The sequence below is a fragment of the Dermacentor albipictus genome, chromosome 1 (assembly GCF_038994185.2).
Source record: "Dermacentor albipictus isolate Rhodes 1998 colony chromosome 1, USDA_Dalb.pri_finalv2, whole genome shotgun sequence".
Classification (NCBI taxonomy): Eukaryota; Metazoa; Arthropoda; class Arachnida; order Ixodida; family Ixodidae; genus Dermacentor; species Dermacentor albipictus.
This window is the reverse complement of record NC_091821.1, coordinates 513,661,633-513,683,616: the sequence shown is the minus strand read 5'-3', so window position 1 is coordinate 513,683,616 and position 21,984 is coordinate 513,661,633. Positions and strand designations below refer to the sequence as shown.

The following is a 21,984-nucleotide window of genomic DNA, read 5'->3' as shown; positions in this document are numbered from 1 at the left end:
AAGATGTCTCTACAGGAAAGCAAATCAAAGCAATGACACTGCAGCATGGGAAAGATATCGCGCGTGCGTAAAACTGTATACTCAGGAGGTCAGTCAAGTCAAAGATAAATTTAACAGTCACGATCTGCTCTCCATTCTCCAATCAAATCCAAATAAATGTTGGCGCATGCTCTCCGCTAAAGACAGATCTAACACTACCAAACTTGTTGACCTCGATGGTGAACCTATTCATAATGATGAATGTGCAACTGCCCTAAATACCGTAACTAGTTTTCTTCTGTATTTACTGCTCTCATTCACGTATCTGACCTGCCCACACTTACTGATTTAGTACAAACTATGCCAGACCTATACATTTACGTGGAGGGCATATTTAACCTAATCAATATTCTTAAACCATCATCTTCCACTGGCTGTGATGATATAAGTGGTAAACTTCTGAAGAACACCTCTCATGTATCAGCACAAATACTCTGCGTACTATTGAAACAATCGCTAGGAACTGGGACCATTCCCTGTGACTGGAAGAAAGCTAATATCTATATCTTGCCCATCTTTAAATCAGGTGACCACTCGAACCTTGCCAATTACCGCCCAATCTCCCTTACAAGCATCCCCTCAAAATTACTAGAACACATCATAGCCTCAAGCCTAATGAAACACCTGGAAGCAATTAATTTTTTCTACCCATTTCAGCATGGTTTCCGAAAGTACTTATCGTGTGATTCCAAACTCGCCGAATTCACCCACAGCATTCTACTTATCATGGACTGGAACCTGCAGATCGATGCCGTTTTCCTTGATTATTCAAAAGCTTTTGACAAGGTGCCTCACAAGCTCTTACTGCAAAAGCTATCTGGACTTGGGATCTGCAACAACTTACTCAGATGGATTGAACAATTCCTATCCGGGTGCACACAATACACTTCCACAAACAATCACCACTCACCTCTTACCGACGTGACTTCGGGCGTCCCTCAGGGCGCCTGTCTGTCCCCTTTATTATTTCTAATCTATGTGAACGACTTGCCCACTAGCATACATTGTAAACTACGACTTTTCGCAGACGACTGCATAGTTTACAACACTGTTAACTCTTCTAACGATGTTCTTTTCTTGCAGCGTGACCTTGATGCCATCTCGTCATAGTGCGCAAAAATGGCACATGCCTCTCAACTTAATGAAATATAAATTGATGTCTTTTACCCGAAAGCGCAGTCTCTTTCAGTCCACTTATCGCATTAGCTCTGTCAACATCAGCACCACTTCATTTTACAAGTAGTACCTGGGTCTTACTTTAACGTCATGACTTTCTTGGATAACACATATCGAAACAATATGTAGCAAAGCTACGTGCTCACTCAGGTATCTACAAAGAAATTTAAAGAAGGCATCCCCAGAAGTAAAGAAGTTGGCGTATGTGACATTTGTCTGTCCACAACTCGAATTTGCTTCCGCTGTCTGGCATCCATCTCAAGATTACCTAGCCGCATCATTGGAATCCGCTCAAAACCAAGCCACCCGCTTCATCACTTCACATTATTCACGGTACACTAGTGTCACTTCTTTGAAGCAAACAATAGGTCTGCCAACACTGAAGTCATGCTGCATCATATCACGTCTTTGTTAGCTGCACTCCTTTTTTTTAAATCCACGCTCAAGGCACCACCTTCTTAAACCACCATTGCGAACTTCCTCTAGCATAAGTCACAGCTCTGCCATAGCAAGTTTACCCAGCCGCTCATCTGCCATGATTACTTCCTTCTTTCCTGATGCCATTATTTATTGGAATGCACTCCCTGACAACTTCGTTACCTGTATTGACCACAAAAAATTTCGCGTATACCTAACAAATCACTTTGAATAGCTTTCTGTTCCCAGTATACTTCGTTCATGAACTCATCATAAACCACTCGGAATAGTCTACCCTTGTCAACCCTTCCACCTATTTTTTTCTTTTTTTTTTGCAAATGTATTGCCATGTTACTTCTTTAAATTCGATTTTTTTTTTTTATTGTTTAAAGTCATACAAAATCAACAATGTTTCTTTTTTGTTGTTGTTTTGTACGTAACCACTCATGCACATGTTTGTATTGCCCCCCCTTATTATCACCTTGAAGGCCCAAACGCCTTCAAAGGTGATAATAAATGAAATGAAAAATGAAATGATGGCACAGTGCCCCCAACCTCATGTGAGAAGGGCACAACTCACAGGCTCGGCTGCGGAGGTCCCAGATCTTGAGGGTGCGATCATGGCTGCCTGATGCCACTCGCCCTGTATCACCCAGGAACTTGGCCGCCAGAACTTTGCGGCTGTGGCCAGTCAGCGTATGCTGCACAGGGGAAGCGGGCAGAAATCTACGCAGCTATAAGGGTCATTTAGGTACAAAAGAATCGCACCAATAACCACGGTCAATAGATTATGCGCCCTCTCAAGCAGCCTGCTGCATCCCGCTGAGTGCAATAGAGAAAGGCTACCCACCCGGACTTACAGTTGCCACCGTTGTTCTTCGTGGGGATGCTGCACAAAAGGAGTGTTTTGTGATCTTCTCGCACGTGCGCCAACATGGAGTATGAGCAGTGTAAACGTTTTGCATGGAAGGCCATGCTATCAGTGCATAAAGTGGCTCCTTAATGCAGGCATGAGTACAACCTGCTCTACAATGAACAAGATGGTTTTAAGACCAAACCACTCTACTTCTACCACTGTTACAACTCTTGCTTAGTTAATTAATACCACATTTACTGACTACCAGTTAGTAGCTGGTATTTCTTAACACCCGAAAAAATCTTTTTGCAAACTTTACCACAATCTACTCCTAGAAAAATTAGGACATTACAGTTATTATGGAAGCAGTTCTGAGCTATCATCAAGTTGTCCCTTGAATCACTAACGACCTTTTAGAATAATTGTTATCTTGTCCTCACAGCACTTTTTACACACAGGGTTCAGTTCTTGGACCACTACTCTTTAGCATATATGTATACGAATTATGGTGCATTTTAGCCTTTTCTAACATATTGATGTATGCTGGTGACACGTGCATTGTAGTTACTGCTGATGCTCCTGCCAACCTAGAAATTGGAGTGAACAAAGAATTATAAAAAAATTGCAAGGTGGCTCAAACATAACCATTAACTATTAACACGGCAAAGAGGCTTTTCTTTAGAGAAACCTGTATGGGTTTATTTCATTGCTACGATTGGGTGGCTGTCTCATATTCCCTTAATTAACAACTTCTCTCGACCTTGCAGGTTTCCGCAGAACTATTCCTTCCCCAGAACAGGACTTTCTGGTGCAGTATTCAGCCACTACCTCCCGAATGATTCCTTCAATAAACCCATGGCCCTCAGTCCCCAGCAGCTGCGGAACACCTGACCAAGGCGGCGGTCGTAGACCTGTAACGCAGCAGAGGGTGCTAAGAATCTCTGGGTCCGGACAGGCCGCCAATGGAAACTGACCCTGTCAACCTTTAATTGCCAAACTTTGTTGAGTGAGGCTAGCTTAGCAGGACTCGTTGAGGAACTATCAGACATTGTTTGGAATATCATCAGCCTTAGTGAGACTACAAGAACTGGTGAGGCTTATACACTGCTGAATAACGGCCATGTCCTCTGCTATAGAGGTCTGTCAGATAAGAAGCAATACGGGGTAGGTTACCTAATCCATCAGGATATAGCGGGCAACATTGACGAATTCTACAGAATTAATGAGAGTGTAGCTGTAGTCATAATCAAACTTAATAAGACATATAGATTAAAAGTAGTACAAGCCTATGCTCCAACATCCAGTCACGATGATGAGGAAGCAGATCAGTTTTATGAAGATGTTGAATTAGCAATGAGAAAAGTGCAGACTCAATATACCACACGTATGCCTGCAGATGTGCACAAGCTCGCGTTCACGCGCCCACGCAAGTGCACACAGTGCGGTATGGCTCGTGGACAGCAAAATGCGGCGTGATCTCGGTGAACAGATCCTCTCTATAATCACGCACTTGGGCTGCCTCGCGTCGACACGCCTGACTACGCAGCTATGGCGTGATACATTCAACTCTCCATGAAGCAGATTTATATCATGAAAGAAAGTGCTTAACCTTTCCTTTTTGTACTAATCTAACAGCTCTAAAAATACAACAATTACCTTTATAGATATCGAAGCATTTTGAATCACTGTCAATAACAAAGTACGAAGTGGCGTCTTCCAAGGTGTCTGTGAATGAGCCCAGTGAGCATGCACTGTTGCAGGTATTTGTGGATGCAAACCATCATTCCTCGTGAGACAGGGCTGGCGCAAAGCACATAAAGCAAGCTTGCGTGCATCCGCAATCATACGTGTGATTTCAGTTTAAGACGGGTGACTATATACTGTTCTTGATCTTGTGTGCATCACGCCTTTTTTAGATGACATGGGATCTGGCAGCCACAAAACAATTGCAGTCTGCAGCAGGGAACGGCGGCGTGTTTCAGTTATCAACTATTAAAAGCATGCACTACACTTCTGACGGCAGTGCATGCTGTGAAACAGATAGGCCAAGATGCTTATCGCAACAGGATTGGCAATGACAGCTGTGAATACCCCATGCGACGACCCCGTAGAATTGCTGGTACTGAAACAAGAAAGTGAGTGTGGGCCGGTGTTTTCGCGTGAGACAGGCAGGCACGTATTGCAGTGAAGCTGCCGTGGCAGGCAGCTAAATACTGTTCTCGATCGCGTGCGCCTTGTGCATTTTCTTGTTTACATGGGATCTAGCAGCCAGAAAATGTATCATACAATCACAGTTTCGCAACATACTGAATGTTGGTGCCAGAAAATTGTGATTTCCAGGATCACGTGAACCAGTAAAAAATCAGCGTAACTCTATCGGGTCATTTTTTGATGTTCTCGATTGCAAACGTTGGCACCGGAAAAACGTACATAACGGGAACGTATCAACGAGGTTCTACAGTATACGGCTGAAACAAAAGCTAAACCAAAACTTAACTTAAAGGGTGATCCCTGATCCCATGGTAGAAGGACAAAGATGGTCATTCCAAATCGCTGAAATGAACTGCTGTGCTTTAAGTGGTGCCGCACAGCGCAAGAACAAGTTAATCACCCAGTTAATCACCTTGCTAAACACCTAGTTGATCAGTGGTGCGGCCGTTGGCAAATGACACTTAACACTTCTAAATGCTGCGTACATTCCTTCATTCGTATGAAGTCAGCTCTTAAGTTTCGTCACAAAATCTGTTCGGCTGAAGTTCACCGTGGCTTTACTTACAAAGCTCTTGGTATTAATTTTTGTACCAATCTTGCCTGGAGCTCTCACATCGAGAAGATACGCGCTAAAGCTAACAGAACTTTAAGGTTTTTATGTCATGATCTGCACCTTTCCCTATCTACCATCCGTCAACAGGCCTACCAAACTTTTGTATGCCCTCAACTGGAATATGCTTTATCGATCTGGTCTCCTCAACAACGATACCTACCTAATAGACAAAATGGAATCCATCCAAAATTGTGCTGCTCACCTTATAACTTCTAATTACAGCCATCAATCTCGCATTACCCAGGTTAAATGCGATGTTCCCTTTCCTGACTTGGATTCTCGATGTTCTGTTGCCATTCTATGCCTTTTTCATAAATACTGCTATAACTCATGGTCCAGCCGTTTGTCGCTTGAAATTCCTTCTAGCACATCTACTCGACTTCATAATCATCTCAGTTTCAGTGCATATTTGACAGCTTGCAGTCATTCAATTACTCTTCATTGCTGCGTGCCAGCGCACTATGTAATAGCCTTCTAAATGATATTGTTTCATTAAAAAATCCTACCAAGTCTCGTCAACAATTGCAACTTCACATGTTCTCTTGACATTGTTTTACGACTTTGTATTATATTGTATTCTCTTGACTGTATTTTTTTTTTCAATGTTTACCAGTGTGCCTTTCTTCCTTCCAGTGTACAAATGTATTTGTTTCTCCTACTATGTAGTTGGTAAATTGAATAAATAAGAGCGCCACCGTCATGGGATGCGATATTGCACTGGCGCGTGTGCTACTGCCTGCCCCGCGCCATGCCGTTTACGCAGTGCACCTCCTCCCTGGAGGCATGCCTTGAAAGTGAGTGACCCACAATGCGGCTTCCGAATTTTACACGCAGCTGTTGCTTGCTCATCTCGAAGGCCACATCATGGCTGGACTGGAGCAGGGCTACCGTGCACACAGTGCTTCCATGCATTGGTGCTTCGCATGGACTTTGCCGTAACTGGGTTCGGAGCATTTGTTGTAATAGTACAGCAATTTAAAAAATATACATTACATCTGGAAGCAGTTTGAAAAGTCAGGGTCGGAAAATCGTAAATGCACAGAAATGTAGTCATTATAACCGATAGATCATTATATCTGGGATTGTTAAAAGTGGGTTTGACTGTGCACAGAATTCTATGAACCAGCCAGGGAAACGAAAATATTTTGTTGCAGCAAAAATTTCGCTGTCTCAGGCTTTTGTTATTATAGGGTTCAATTGTAGCACAAGATGGGACCAGGGTCGAAATTTGTGATGATTGGTTAGACATTAGCAATAGTAAAGCAGCATGACAGATGAGAATGAAGGGAAGACGTAAGACATATACAGCGCCTTATTATATGCTTTACATCTTTGCTTTGTTCATGTCTTTTGCGCCACCATCACCATAACTAATACATACCCACATACATATTCACAGGCTGAATAGAAACAAACACAAAGAATCACACCTTCCCCTGCTCGGCTAGTGATATATTCTAAAAGAGGTTGTTTTTGGGCAAGTTGGTGCTTAAAAGTATATTTTATTTGTTTCAAACATTCATATTATGTTTGCTCCAAGTAGATTAAGATATGCATTGGATTTGCATACTTGTTAATACATATCATATAATTTTTATAATGAATTTTTGAATCAAACATGAATATTAAAATAATTGACTTGAATCCATCCGGACACAACAAAAGTTTTATCTCTCTCTCTGGCTCTCTCTCTTGTACTTAAATTTTTTAAATATTTGTACATCATTCGTAGGAATGTTATTAGCGTGGTTCACATCGGAATGAAATAAAAAGTGTTCGTTTTTATTTTACACATTTGTAAGCATGACAGTGGTTTTTTTTTACATTGTAAAGGTGCATACCTCAAACTCAGTGTGGCAGATCTTGTTGCTGATGTGCGAAACATGATAGGCATTTATTATCGTGTCTTTATCCACATATTGCTTGACACCATCAATGAAAGGCATAACAGATGCTTGACATTTTGATGTTCTCACATCAGGAAAGAAACTGCACATGTGACAGTTTCTGAAAACCACACTGAATTCCACCAACTGCTGTTCAAGATACAGTCAAGATAAGCAAAACCTTGTCTCACGTTCTGCACAGTTATGACGTTGAGGTGACACACATGCCTGTGTGTAAGCTGCGGCAAGCATACATGGGCGGTAAGGACAGGCTTGCAAGAGAGTCATTTCTTGGCATAGTCTACAAAATACCCTGCGCAGATTGCAACTATCCATACATTGGTGAATCGGACAACTTTAGACAAAGACTGAGGCAGCATCAGGATGATGTCGAAAAGAAACAAAGAGTTGTGAATGCCCTTGCCAAGCATATGGATGCAACGGGCCACAAGATTGAGTGAGAAAACTCAATAATTATCGGCCAAGAAAGAAACTTTAAACCATGGCTATATCTGGAGTTGTAGCTACGGAAAACACGTCACATGCTCAATCAATGTGAAGGAACCTTCCCCCCCCTCCCCCCTCCCCTTCTCGTACACCGTCTACTTACATCCTGTGCTGAAGAGCACATAAGCTTCCATGAACTTTCGTTCACCCCATTGTGAACAAGGCTCCCGTAGCAAAGCCAGAACGTCTTCGAGAATTATTCATTTTTGGCATTTCTTTTGGTCGGTGTCTGTCGCTTTATTGCTTCAGGCTACAGTGCAAGTGGCAAGAGAGAGAACAAGCAGCTGCAATGAAAACAAACTGCCAATGGAGCACCACTGCGACCGTGAGGCAACCGTTCTCTTAGGGACGCAGTAGCCCCCTGGCCGAAGTGGACGAGTCTGTAGAATGTTGTGCAAGTACACACACACACACGCACATCAGGGAAAGCCAAACAAGTCATCTGCACTGCAATTGCACTCCATACCGAAGTTTCAAAATGCTGCTTGGTATCACCTTTGTTCTATCACACGGTCATGTGAGAGAGCAGGTATTTTTCACAGCTTTGGGAAACAGGAAGGAAGAAATCTCATGGTGAATACTTAAGCTAGGCATAACATTTACTATGACGTGGCACGTTTCCTTGTTAGCAGCAGTAGCACACGTCAAGAGAGAACTGGCTGTATACTAGGTTGGCATTTTCAAGTTTCCTAATTTTTCCAAGTGTTTCCCAACTGTTCTTTTAAGATTCCCTGGTAGTCTACACATTGGTGGCTCCGGTGCAAGAAAAATATGACAAGTTACTGTGCCATCCCATAATTTTCAACAACTACAACCATTAAACTGTAAGTGAGTCGGAATGCACTATCAAATATCATAATCATGAGTTCCATAATATTTCAACTACCTGACCAGGCACACACTTGTAAAGCCATCGAAAAACAATATTGTTATTGGATTGCACTGACCAATCCTCTGAAAACTGCAAGTTTTCCAGATTTTCTCTTATGGTAGACACCCTGCAAAAATTTGTACTTGCTGTTTAGTACGTACCGCCACTTGGTGCATAGTTATATCCCACCAGGTATGTATTAAGTTTAGTACATACTACCATTTAGTGCTTAGTTCTACCAGATAAGCAATATCAACGTATGCCTTTTTTGGAAAGAATTCTGTACTTGTTTTGAGATATGAATCCTTCAGCACCACTTCACACTGCGCACTTAAACACGAATATAGTTACTCTTCGTACATTGCCGGTGTTGCTAGGTCAAGTGAAGCTGAAAAGATGCCCGATTTAAACAGAGGCTGTCCACTCACCCGCAGTCTCTGGTCGCCAAGCGTCCACACTCTGCTGGAGAAATCATTGGACGCCGCCAGGACCAGGTTCTCCTGGGAGGTAGCATAATCACTTAGTAAATACTGAGTGGTATGGTCAGTTGGGGTGTTCTAGTTGCCTAGAACACTGTCCTGAAATAGCAAGCCAAAGCAAGCCTTTTTTGTTCCCATCCGTACAGACAAAGAGGTGACATGATAGTATTCCCTGATTATGTCATAAATGCAAAACTGCAAGAACAAACATCTGTTAATTTGCACTCCCCTTTGTCTGTGTCTTCTTCCCGTCTACTAGTGCCCACTGCAGCGAGTGATCAATTGGCTACGTTTCCACATATTCCGACACAAAATAAAGTCGCGCGCAGCCAGAAAAGCAGGCCAGCACAGAAAGACCAGTGCACGTTGTAGCATATGTTCACAGGCAGCCTACATTCTTAACACTGTCAGGGTCAATGATGTAAATATATGGCGCTGCAAACAAGCCCAAAATGGTCAATGCCGTATACTTACAGCACTGTCAGTACGTTCAAAAAGAGCACCAATTTCTTAACCTTCTCTTTCTTGGCATCTGCTGCCACTATGTGGGGATACAGGGAATTTTTTTCTCGTGCCTTCCTCTCTCGGTTTTCATTGCATGGTTTTTTTTTAAAGCTAGTTTGTTTGCTTCGGCGCGTCTATATAGTACTACCACGTGCGCATTGGCGCACGTGCGCAGGCGTTGGTTAGTTAGGGTTTTGTTCCCCGGGCGGTCTTGGCTTCTTGCGTTCGCAAAACTGATGGCTACCTCATTACCAATCGCTCAAAGGGTGACAGCCTGTTGCTCGATCGTTTATTGCTCACAGGGGTGCGTATATGAAGGATGTCGCCGTGCATGCATTTACTTTTTTTTTGGCGACTCGCGAAAACTAATTGCTTATGATTGGCGGTAAGATGAAGATTAGTGGAAGTTTGTCGCAAGTTTTGCTTTTTTGATGAGCACACAACCACAGTTTTCTTGAGTGCACTCACCTATGCAGTTCGATTACGCTATGGACGTAAATATTAGTGTAAGAAAAGGAACATTTGCGACTTGCAAAATATTCTCGTGTGTGCATTTTCTAGGCCTTGAACTATGTACATAACAATGCATCAAATTTTTAGTTCTTGTATAAGTTCATTGCCTTTTTTTATTGTTGTTACTCATGAATAAACAGTACAAGTATACCAACACAAAATATTTTTTTCTCACTTTACGGTCACCCTAGAAGGATTACAGTAATTTCTTTTTCTTTTTTTCAAAATAGGTCCCTATGATTGGACCTATTGACGTATTGGACCCTTTGAATTGAAATCTGCAATAAAAAAAAACGACCCTGGGTGGTCGCATATGGCAAAAAAAATTGACCCTGATAGGGTTAAGAGAGTCACCAGCAGAAATCAACTTGGTACTCTCGATTCCTTGCAAACTTTCAAATGTGTGCATTGTACAAAAGCCATCAGAAATGCCTGCAATGATCTACTAATCATAAAATTAAATTCATCCTAAGAATGTCTAATGCCCTTTATATTATCTTTAAGCTGTGGAAAGATATGCATTGTTCAACCGCTTTAATGAAAGAGTATGACAAGACAAAAACAATGCAGAAAATTCTAAAAGAACCCATCTAATGAGAACTGTTAACAGCAATGCGAATAGTGTTCAAGCAATGTAGCGACACACCATACTGCTAAAGACACGTTTAGTATTTAGAATCCGCAGTGGTCGTTTGAGACTTCTGTTACTTCGGCTATATACGACACATACTTTCCAGTATCATCCCACTTTGCTATGACACTAGCATGCCAAGGTCCGTCATGAGGAGCCCGCCGCCGCTATGATTTCCTTGAAATCAATGCCCTTCGTTCCACAGGCTGTCCTTTCATGGACCATCTGGCTGGCTCTGCATTGGACCGACGCCGCTGATCTGTTGCGGATGCGCCAACGTTCCTGCGACATTTTCGTGGCCATCTTCACCGACTACACCGTTTTTTTAGTTATGCCTCTTCCCGCCCTGGAGCGTTCTCTGGCTTGGCAACCACGAGGCACTATCAGTTTGGACGGCCCACCAAGACTACTTAAACAGCCCACGCTGCATCATCAGTTGGGGCAGGCCACTGCTATGATTTCATTGAAATCAATGCCCTTCGTTCTGCAGGTTAGTCCTGGCGAAAGCTTCCTGTTGTCATTGCAACAACCGCTTTTCTTTAGCAGTAGCGTGCCCCACTGATTGCTGTGCTGTTGTCGCCGAAGGCTGTATGAAGTGCTTAGTTTGTACTGTTTGACAGCTCATGCCATGCACCGTTTACTAATTATTTTGGGCGACATGGAATTGAATCCTGGCCCTAATCCTCCTACTTTAGTAACTATTGCTGGCGTTCTTGCTCGTTTGGAGCACTCGCAGAATTTTATGCTAAATGAACTAACAATCATCTAATTAACTCAAACTAAGATTGAAAACTTCATTAGCAGCGTATCATCGCGTGTTGACGTCCTTGAAAAAACTGTCGCAGATCTTCAAACTGCTGGTGAATGCCCTGAATCAATCCCGAGCACGGCCGTTGCAAAACTATCTTCAGACATCAAGGCTCTGGCAGTAAACTGTGATGACCCTAAAAACCGCCTTCGCAAGTCAAATTTGTTATTTTTTGGAATCCCAGACAAGCATGGTGAATTGTGGAAGCAATCTGAGACCCAAGTAATTTCCTTCTGTGCTCAAAAGCTTGATATTGCTGTCGTTGGCTCTGACATCGAGCGCGCACATAAGCTGGGCCATTTTCGACAAGGCACAAACCGCGCCATTATAGTTAAGTTTACACACTTTAAAGACAAATCTAAGATTCTTTCCATCACTTCCAAACTCAAGGGATCATCGTTCTCAATCCACGAAGATTTTTCTGAGCAAGTGCAAACAGCGCGGAGGAAACTTTACTCATACGCTCAGCAGTTGAACACCCCGTTCAAAATTCGCTTCAACAAACTGCACAATGATAATAAACAATTCATTTATGCCACTGACCCTGACGCCGTCCCTGAAGTCAAGCCATGGCGATTAGAACGACTTTCAGGACAGTCTTCATTGCTGTCCCTGCCACAGGCCCATTGTGCTACCTCTAAAACAGTTTTGCCATCCTGCAATAATGTGTCTGTGATGGTAGCTAACACTGGAAGTTATCTTACAAAAAAAGACATAGCGCATGCGCTAATCGAGGATCACTCTACTGATATCGCCGTTTTTACTGAATCATGCCCATCTCCAGAAGTGAAAGTTAATGAACTAGTTCCTGATGATAAATCCTACACAGTTCATAGACTTGATGGGGCTGGTAGGCGTGGCAGAGGTGTTCTGGTCCTTGCGAAAGCAAACTTAGCTTCGATTCCTGTTGAAACTCAACACCCAACATGAAATTCTCTGCATTACCATATCCCTTGCTTCACAATCTATTTTACTTGTTTCATGCTACCGTGCCCCTGACTGTGATATTTCACACATTAATCAGCTTTATACAGTTCTATTAGATTTGCAGTCACACTTTCCTAAAACAAATTTATTATTATGTGGGGATTTCAACTTTCCTGACATTGACTGGTCTCCTCTTACTGCAACGAGTCGCCAATCAAAAGATTTCTTAGATCTCGCTCTTTTGTTTAACCTCTACCAAATAATCACAGTTCCAACTCGTGGCTCTAACACTCTCAACCTTGTTCTAGTTTCGAATGCTCATACAACTCAACCATTGCAGTGCATAAAAGGGCTTAGTGATCACAACCTGATTCTTTTCAACGTTTCTATCACCACTACCAGCCGCCAAGTTCAGACAAAGTTCATAGGCAAATACAAAATAGTCAATATTACAGCAATCAATGCGGAACTTGATATCTTCTATCACCACTTCTCCCAATCAGCATATTCTAGGTCTGTAGATCAAAACTGGTTACTATACAAGCAGAAAATTTTTGCTCTTTACACGCTCATGTACCACTAGTTCACATAAACAGTGATGTCAGCAGGCCCTGGTTCTCAAATGACGTTAAAAGACTATCTAAAAGAAAGAAGTGCTTATTCAGGGATGCTAAACGAATAAATTCTAGGGATAAATGGCAGAAATACTTTGAGTGCTTACACCAGTATAAGCTTGAATTAAAGCGTTCAAAAAGAAATTCTATCACCGGGTCCTGCTGAACGAACTCCGCAATAACACTAAAAAATTCTGAACTTGTTTTCACTGAAAAACAGTGCACTCACCAACTTTCCTTTAACTAATCCTGATGGATCCTCAGTTCCTGCTGAATTGCAATCTGGTGTTATGAACTCCTACTTTAGTTCTGTTTTTACTATGGAAAGCTCACTTCCCCCAAACTCCCTACTTGATTATAGCTTTTTTTAAATTAATCTTGTACTAATTACCAGTGCAGCGGTGGCGTAGAGGTAGAACACCCACCTCGCGTGCAAGAGGGCCGTGGTTCGAATCCCGGTGCCGGCAATTTTCCACCGGAATTCAAAAAAAAAAAACGCGTGTTGATAAAATTGCATAAACAGGCCTGGAGTGTGGCCCGATCCCGGTGACCAGAACCGGTAATGCACTCTCTCACCAGAGCAGGATTGGCCACCCTGGTGCAGTACTTGGCCACAACCTCCTATATGAACAACAAAATCAAACCTCGGCCCTCAGTCCCCAGCAGCTGTGAAGCAACTCACCACAGCGGCGGTCAGACCTGCGACGCAGCAGAGGGTGCTAAGAATCACTGGCTCCGGACAGGCGGCCATTGGAATATGAACCTGGCAACGTTTAACGCTAGAACATTATCTAGTGAGGCGAGTCTAGCAGTGCTATTGAAGGAATTAGAGAGCAGTAAATGGGATATAATAGGGCTCAGTGAAGTTAGGAGGCCAAAAGATGCATATACAGTGCTAAAAAGCGGGCACGTCCTGTGCTACCGGGGCTTAGCGGAGAGAAGAGAACTAGGCGTCGGATTCCTGATTAATAAGAATATAGCTGGTAACATACAGGAATTCTATAGCATTAACGAGAGGGTGGCAGGTCTTGTTGTGAAACTTAATAAGAGGTACAAAATGAAGATTGTACTGGTCTACGCCCCTACATCCACTCATGATGACCAGGAAGTCGAAAGCTTCTATGAAGACGTGGAATCGGCGATAAGTAGAGTGAAAACTAAATACACTATACTAACGGGCGACTTTAATGCCAAGGTAGGCAAGAAGCAGGCTGGAGAGAAGGCAGTGGGGGACTATGGCATAGGCACTAGGAATATCAGGGGAGAGTTATTAGTAGAGTTTGCGGAACAGAATATTAAGAGGATAGTGAATACCTTCTTCCGCAAGCGGGATAGCCGAAAGTGGACGTGGAGGAGCCCGAACGGCGAGACTAGAAATGAAATAGACTTCATACTCTGCACTAACCCTGGCATCATACAAGATGTGGACGTGCTCGGCAAGGTGCACTGCAGTGACCACAGGATGGTAAGAACTCGAATTAGCCTAGACCTGAGAAGGGAACGGAAGAAACTGGTACATGGTACAGCTGATCAATGAGTTAGCGGTAAGAGGGAAAATAGAGGAATTCCAGATCAATCTACAGAACCGGTATTCGGCTTTAACTCAGGAAGAGGACCTTAGTGTTGAAGCAATGAACGACAATCTTGTGGGCATCATTAAGGAATGTGCATTGGAAGTCGGTGGTAACTCCGTTAGGCAGGATACCAGTAAACTATCGCAGGAGACGAAAGATCTGATCAAGAAACGTCAATGTATGAAAGCCTCTAACCCTACAGCTAGAATAGAACTGGCAGAACTTTCGAAGTTAATCAACAAGCGTAAGACAGCTGACATAAGGAAGTATAATATGGATAAAATTGAACATGCTCTCAGGAACGGAGGAAGCCTAAAAACAGTGATGAAGAAACTAGGAATTGGCAAGAATCAGATGTATGCATTAAGAGACAAAGCCGGCAATATCATTACTAATATGGATGAGATAGTTCAAGTGGCTGAGGAGTTCTATAGAGATTTATACAGTATCAGTGCACCCACGACGATAATGGAATAGAAAATAGTCTAGAGGAATTCGAAATCCCACAGGTAACGCCGGAAGAAGTAAAGAAAGCCTTGGGAGATATGCAAAGAGGGAAGGCAGCTGGGGAGGATCAGGTAACAGCAGATTTGTTGGAAGGATGGTGGGCAGATTGTTCTAGAGAAACTGGCCACCCTGTATACGCAATGCCTCATAACGTCGAGCGTACTGGAATCTTGGAAAAACGCTAACATAATCCTAATCCATAAGAAAGGGGATGCCAAAGACTTGAAAAATTATAGACCGATCAGCTTACTATCCGTTGCCTACAAACTATTTACTAAGGTAATCGCAAATAGAATCAGGAACACCTTAGACTTCTGTCAAGCAAAAGACCAGGCAGGATTCCGTAAAGGCTACTCAACAATAGATCATATTCACACTATCAATCAGGTGATAGAGAAATGTGCGGAATATAACCAACCCTTATATATAGTTTTCATTGATTATGAGAAAGCATTTGATTCTGTCAAAACCTCGGCAGTCATGGAGGCATTACGGAATCAGGGTGTAGACGAGCCGTATGTAAAAATACTGAAAGATATCTATAGCGGCTCCACAGCCACCGTAGTCCTCCATAAAGAAAGCAACAAAATCCCAATAAAGAAAGGCGTCAGGCAGGGAGATACGATTTCTCCAATGCTATTCACAGCGTGTTTACAGGAGGTATTCAGAGACCTGGATTGGGAAGAATTGGGGATAAAAGTTAATGGAGAATACCTTAGTAACTTGCGATTCGCTGATGATATTGCCTTGTTTAGTAACTCAGGGAACCAATTGCAATGCATGCTCACTGACCTGGAGAGGCAAAGCAGAAGAGTTGGCCTAAAAATTAATCTGCAGAAAACTAAAGTAATGTTTAACACCCTCGGAAGAGAACAGCAATTTACAATAGGCAGCGAGGCACTGGAAGTGGTAAGGGAATACATCTACTTAGGGCAGGTAGTGACGGCGGATCCGGATCATGAGACTGAAATAATCAGAAGAATAAGAATAGGCTGGGGTGCGTTTGGCAGGCATTCTCAGATCATGAACAGCAGGTTACCATTATCCCTGAAGAGAAAAGTGTATAATAGCTGTGTCTTACCAGTACTCACCTACGGGGCAGAAACCTGGAGCCTTACGAAAAGGGTTCTACTTAAATTAAGGACGATGCAAAGAGCTATGGAAAGAAGAATGATAGGTGTAATGTTAAGGGATAAGAAAAGAGCAGATTGGGTGAGGGAACAAACGCGAGTTAATGATATCTTAGTTGAAATCAAGAAAAAGAAATGGGCATGGGCAGGGCACGTAATGAGGAGGGATGATAACCGATGGTCATTAAGAGTTACAGAATGGATTCCAAGGGAAGGGAAGCGTAGCAGAGGGCAGCAGAAAGTTAGGTGGGCGGATGAGATTAGGAAGATTGCAGGGACGGCATGGCCACAATTAGTACATGACCGGGGTTGTTGGAGAAATATGGGAGAGGCCTTTGCCCTGCAGTGGGCGTAACCAGGCTGATGATGATGATGATGACTAATTACCGCCGAAGAAATTACGAAATTTATTGATGAGCTCAAGGTTTCCAGCACCCCGGGTCCCGATGCTATTCCATCAAAGGTATTAGGGAGTACTAAACTGGTTTCCAGCAAAATTTTACAACTCATTTTTACACAATCAATTTCTGATAATTATGTTCCTAAGGACTGGAAAATCAGTAAAGTTGTTTCTGTTTTCAAATCTGGTAATCATTCTGACCCTTCAAATTATCGCCTAATATCACTCACCTGTATCGCTTGCAAACTCCTAGAGCACATTATATATTCAAATGTCGCTTCCCACCTTGATAAAAACTCATTTTCCTTTTCCAAACAGCATGGTTTCCGGAAAGGCCTGTCTTGTGACACACAACTGTTTGAATTTACTACAGATCTTCAACTCAATGTGGATTCTTCTTTTCAGACAGACGTGATCTATCTCGATTTCGCTAAAGCCTTCGACCCCATAGCCTATATTCCTTTATTGACAAAACTTTCTCGACTTCACCTTGACCCTCTAATATTATCATGGATTGAGTGCTTCCTGCCTAATCGCTCACTGTCCGCTTTATTGAAAATCAGGAGTCTAGAACTTGAAACGTAATATCAGGCGTTCCCCAAGGGTCGGTTCTAGGTCCTCCCTTGTTTTTGATATTTATAAATGATCTTCCAAATAATCTCTCCTCTACTATAGGACTTTTTGCAGATGACTGCGTCCTTTATCGAGGAATCGCTTCCAGCAGGGATCAGTCCAAACTTCAGGAAGACTTGGATAAAATTGAAGATTGGTGCACTTTATGGCAAATGTCTTTAAATGTTTCTAAATGTAAATTCATGCAGATTTCTCGGAAAAGGGTTCACTATATCTATCCTTAGTCCCTCAATTCAGTTAGTATTGAGAAAGTTGATTGTTATCGCTATCTTGGAGTAACAATCACTAAGAGCTTATCCTGGTCAGAACACATACTCAAGCTCGCTGCTGATACGTCCAAGACTCTCGGCTTTATCAGACGATCCCTCACTCTTTCTCTCCCTTTCATCTGTCGGCTAACCTACGAAACTTTTATCTGCACCAGACCTGAGGATACATCCTCCATCTGGAGTCCCCATCAAGCTTATTTAATCGACGTGTTAGACGTAATTTAGAGCCGAGCCTCATGGTTCATCACTTCTAAACATGACAGGAATATTAGTATTACCAATATCAAAGCATCCCTAGGTCTTCGATCTCTAGAAGTGCGCCACAGGATCACTCATCTTTCTCTTTTCCACAAAATATACTATAATTTTCTGGATATTCATGGTGTTCTGCTGCCTCCTAATCTTACTTCCCGCCATATTTTCAATTCTTGTAGTTTATGACTCCACGGATCTACCGAATCCTTTATCCAATCTTTTCTACCATGCACTATTGAAAACTGAAACAAACTTCCCTAGTCTACTGTCAATGAGAGAAATTCCTCAAAATTCAAGATAGCCTTAGAACCGTTTTTATTACCTAAATGTTTTCTTGTGCTTTTTGTCTTTCCGTCAGGAAGGAAGAGACAACTTTATTGAATCACCAGTAAATGAACGTCACGAGGAAAATCTCTCCCCCGTCGCCCCTTAACAATACCTTTTCTGTATATGGTTCTTGATATATATAGTCGGTCTTTAATTTGGTTTTTATTTCTTGTTCACTGTTTTCTTTTATGTCATAACACACCTTGTAATGTTTCCTGCTGCCATGCCCCCTCATGTTTTGCCGCATTGGGGTCTTTAAGGAAAAATAAATTAAATAAATGATGATGGTTGTATGACGACGATACAGTGACGAGGAAATTACATTGATAGAACGAAGAAGGTGGTATCACGATGACGACGAAGAAGGCGGTATCACGATGACGACATACTGACAATGGGATGACGTTTCTGAAGTGATGACGATAGTAAGACGACAGTGTGGCAATGACAGCATGACAACATTAGCATAGCAAGGAGTGTGTGATGATGATGAAGTGACGAAGAATGGATGGAGAGTTGGATGACAAAGTTGGAATGACAACGACGGAACAGCCACGATGGCATCACCACAACGTATGACAGCAAATGCATAATGATGACCGTGCGATGATGACGCAATGACAACAACGGCATGACAGTGGTATAAAAGCCATGTCTACGAGAGTATGAAGATGACAGTGGTGTGATGATGACGGAATCCTGACTGTGCCTGCATCCCTGGCCCATGACCGACGTCATGGCTGGGCCTGAGTGGGTACGGCCTCAGTGGGTACGGCGGACCAGACTGTGGCATGTTCGTCATAAAATCCCCTTTCCTACTTCGTGCAGACTTTTCTGCTTGGTCTCGCCGGAAGGCTTGATATAGAATCTCGCCTTGTCACTAACATGTGTCTCTGTGGTGACACATGAGCTACCACATCTCAGATAGTTCACGGTGCAACTCCTTTCTTCATTGAAGCCGGAACAACAGCACCATCTACTGCGACTGCGTCATCAAATCTGCCTATAACGGATCGTCCAAAGAACTACACCTTCAGTGGGTACGGCGGACCAGACTGCGGCATGTCACGAAATCCCCTTTTTTACTTCATACAGGTTAGTCCTAGCTACAGCAGCTTCGGTAGCGATTATGGTGGCCTTCTGGTCCTGCCGTGCCCACAAGAGTGTATCATGACTGCGCGTGGCATACTCCCTGCATGTGTGCTTCCTCCTCTGTGGTGATGTGAAGACCAATCCAGGCCCTTCTATAGCAGAAATATTGAAGGAATTGTTGGCAGGGGAAAATAAATTAGCTGAAGAAATGGCTGGCCTAAGGGCATGCCCTAAAGAGCATGGAAAAAGTAATATCCGATCTTACTCTGCGCTTTCTTGAAATTGAAAAATGAACTGCCCATGTTGAGTCACTCGAAAAATCAATTAAGGGTCTTGAAATTTAAACTAACCAATCTGGAAGACCGCAGCAGACATTCAAATTTAGTTATTTTTGGAATGCAGCAAGATCCTAATGAGAAAGACTCGGATTTAAAGCAAAAAGTTCTAAACGACTTCTTTGCATCAAAACTACAGATATCATGCATACCTATTGGTAGAATTCATCGCTTAGGCAGACGTGGCAATCCTAGACCAATTATAGTTCATTTTCAGGTCTATAATGAGAAGCAAGCAGTGGAAAGCAGAATGTGTACTAGCTTAAAGGGACAAAAATATCCGTCCAAAATGATTACTCACATGAGACACTGCGGAAAAAAAAGCTATTATGGGCAAGTGCTAAAGATGAAAAATGACAAGGAAAGAATGTTTCACTCATTAACGACAAGCTGCTGGTAAATGGGGAGCTCTTCATGTAGAGTGAAAACACCCAAACCAGAATAAAGGTTCCTTTCTTTCATGCCAATTCTAATATGGTCTGACCTGTACGATCCTCTAATAATCAACATAAATTATTAACATAAATGTTCGTAGCACTGTTAACAAATCAACAGAACTAGAAGCCATCTTGATAGATTACAATCCCCATGTTGTTATCACAGAGACCTGCCTTCACAATGGCATTGATGACATTGGTGTTTTTCCACCCTCATATCAGGTTTTTCGCCTTGGCCATCCTGCTAGAGGCGGTGGCGTTGCTGTTTTGATAAAATATGGCATTCGAGCATCACGCTACATTGAATAGATCATCAGGAAAGTGTTACTTTGCAATTGTTCTGTTCAGGGCATGCTTTATTGTTGTCCGAGGTTTAAAGAGCACCGGATGCTCCACCGTGATTTCTGAAAAATTTATGGATTTTGAAAACAATATTATTGCAAAACGCAGTTGGCCATTTTCCTTCACGACCTGCATGTTAGCCTTAAAAGTAACCTTCATACTGATGCCATATTCCTGGACTTCGCAAAAGCATTTGACATGGTTCTCAATAAACGTTTGCCACTAAAATTGCCACACTTAGATTTACAGCCCAACATAGTAAAGTGGATTGAAGCATTCTTTACTAACCAGTTATAACAATTATCGGTTTTAACAATGGAATTTTCGTGACACCTGAATACTATTATAAGTGGGTTCGACTGTATGTGCAAAAATACACACAAGAGATATATCAGGGTGTCTACCAAGTTGACATTTCCAAATTCCCTGAGTTTTCCAGGTTTTCCCTGAGTGCCATTGCAAAATTCCGTGAGTGATGCAGAACTATGTTTTATGTCAAGACGCGCTGAAACCATATCGCCCTATGCTGTCACTCTCTAGTAAGCATATGAAAAAAATTTGAAAAAAAAACCGACTTAATCCAATTTGAATACTAACTAAGGAGTAGTGTTTATGTTATTCAAAAAAATATAAGGGAGGGGTTATTAAAATGCACAGCAAATAAAATGTCTTCGAAAAAATTTTCAAATCGAGTTGGACATTCTCTAGCACAAATAAAAAGGAGATGCATACAGAAGCAAACATTTTCGAATATGAGCTATTTCTATGAACTGATAGCATGTTCAGTGTCATGCAACTGTCCTGACATACTCTCAGCTTGCACAAGGCGCCTCAGTGTTGTGTTTCACTGCTTTAAAGAGTTTATATTGGTTTGGATGAGGGACACCTGCATCTCAGCATCAGCCAACAATTTGTTTTTTGAGAGCAGGCTCCTTCAAAGAAGTGGTCGTTCATTCCTCAGTGTGTCGATCCTTTCTGTTCTCGTCCTCCTTTCGCCGCGCGTTCACCCCACGGACCATTTGAAGAATACTCTTGGTCAATTTACAGTCACCGTCCAATTTTTCAGACCCCCTAGGGGCCGCGAAAACTTCCGAAAAATCAGGCAGTCCGAAAAAATAAATTCATGTCTTTTACTGCCCTTAAGGGCTAAAATCGACACATGTACGTCTGAAAAAGCTCTGAATGCCTGTCAGTGCACTTATTAGGTATATCGGTGCTCCTACTGTGACAGGTGCGGGCGAGTGCACACGTGTAAAATTAAGAAATACATACAGTGTCCCGCGACAATTGCCCCTTCCTACGCTTGTACGCTTCACCGCGTGACGCGACTGTAATGAGGCGAAGCAGACTTTCGGGAAAGAGCAGTATGCAATGCGCCGTGCTTTCCGAGCTTCGAAGACAAAATTATTGCTGTCAGCGGAGAAATGAAGAAACACGGCACCGAACGACAAGAAGCTTAACAGCGAACGTCGAAGCAGCTAGGCCTACCGTTGCCGCTGTGGTGGCCACGGCTGCCAGCGCATCTGCGTGCGAGAGCACCGGTTCAAGGCGGCGAGGTAATCAAAATAGCAGCGGTGGTGGTTTTCATTAATGCCGTCTCGGACCTGCGATCAGGCAAAACGTTTAGAAAA

The 21,984-nt window shown here is 42.6% G+C and overlaps 1 protein-coding gene across 2 annotated transcripts in view; it reads right to left on the bottom strand.

Annotated features, from left to right (window-relative positions):
- Positions 1-21,984, bottom strand: part of Atg16 (Autophagy-related 16) — a 378,915-nt gene that overhangs the window by 84,917 nt on the left and 272,014 nt on the right. For both annotated transcript variants that reach the window (XM_065437138.2, XM_065437139.2), the window contains 2 exons: positions 9,005-9,076; positions 2,213-2,333 (listed from right to left, as the gene is read on the bottom strand). In XM_065437138.2, coding sequence (XP_065293210.1) covers positions 2,213-2,333; positions 9,005-9,076 — 193 coding nt within the window. The remainder of the gene's footprint in view (positions 1-2,212; positions 2,334-9,004; positions 9,077-21,984) is intronic.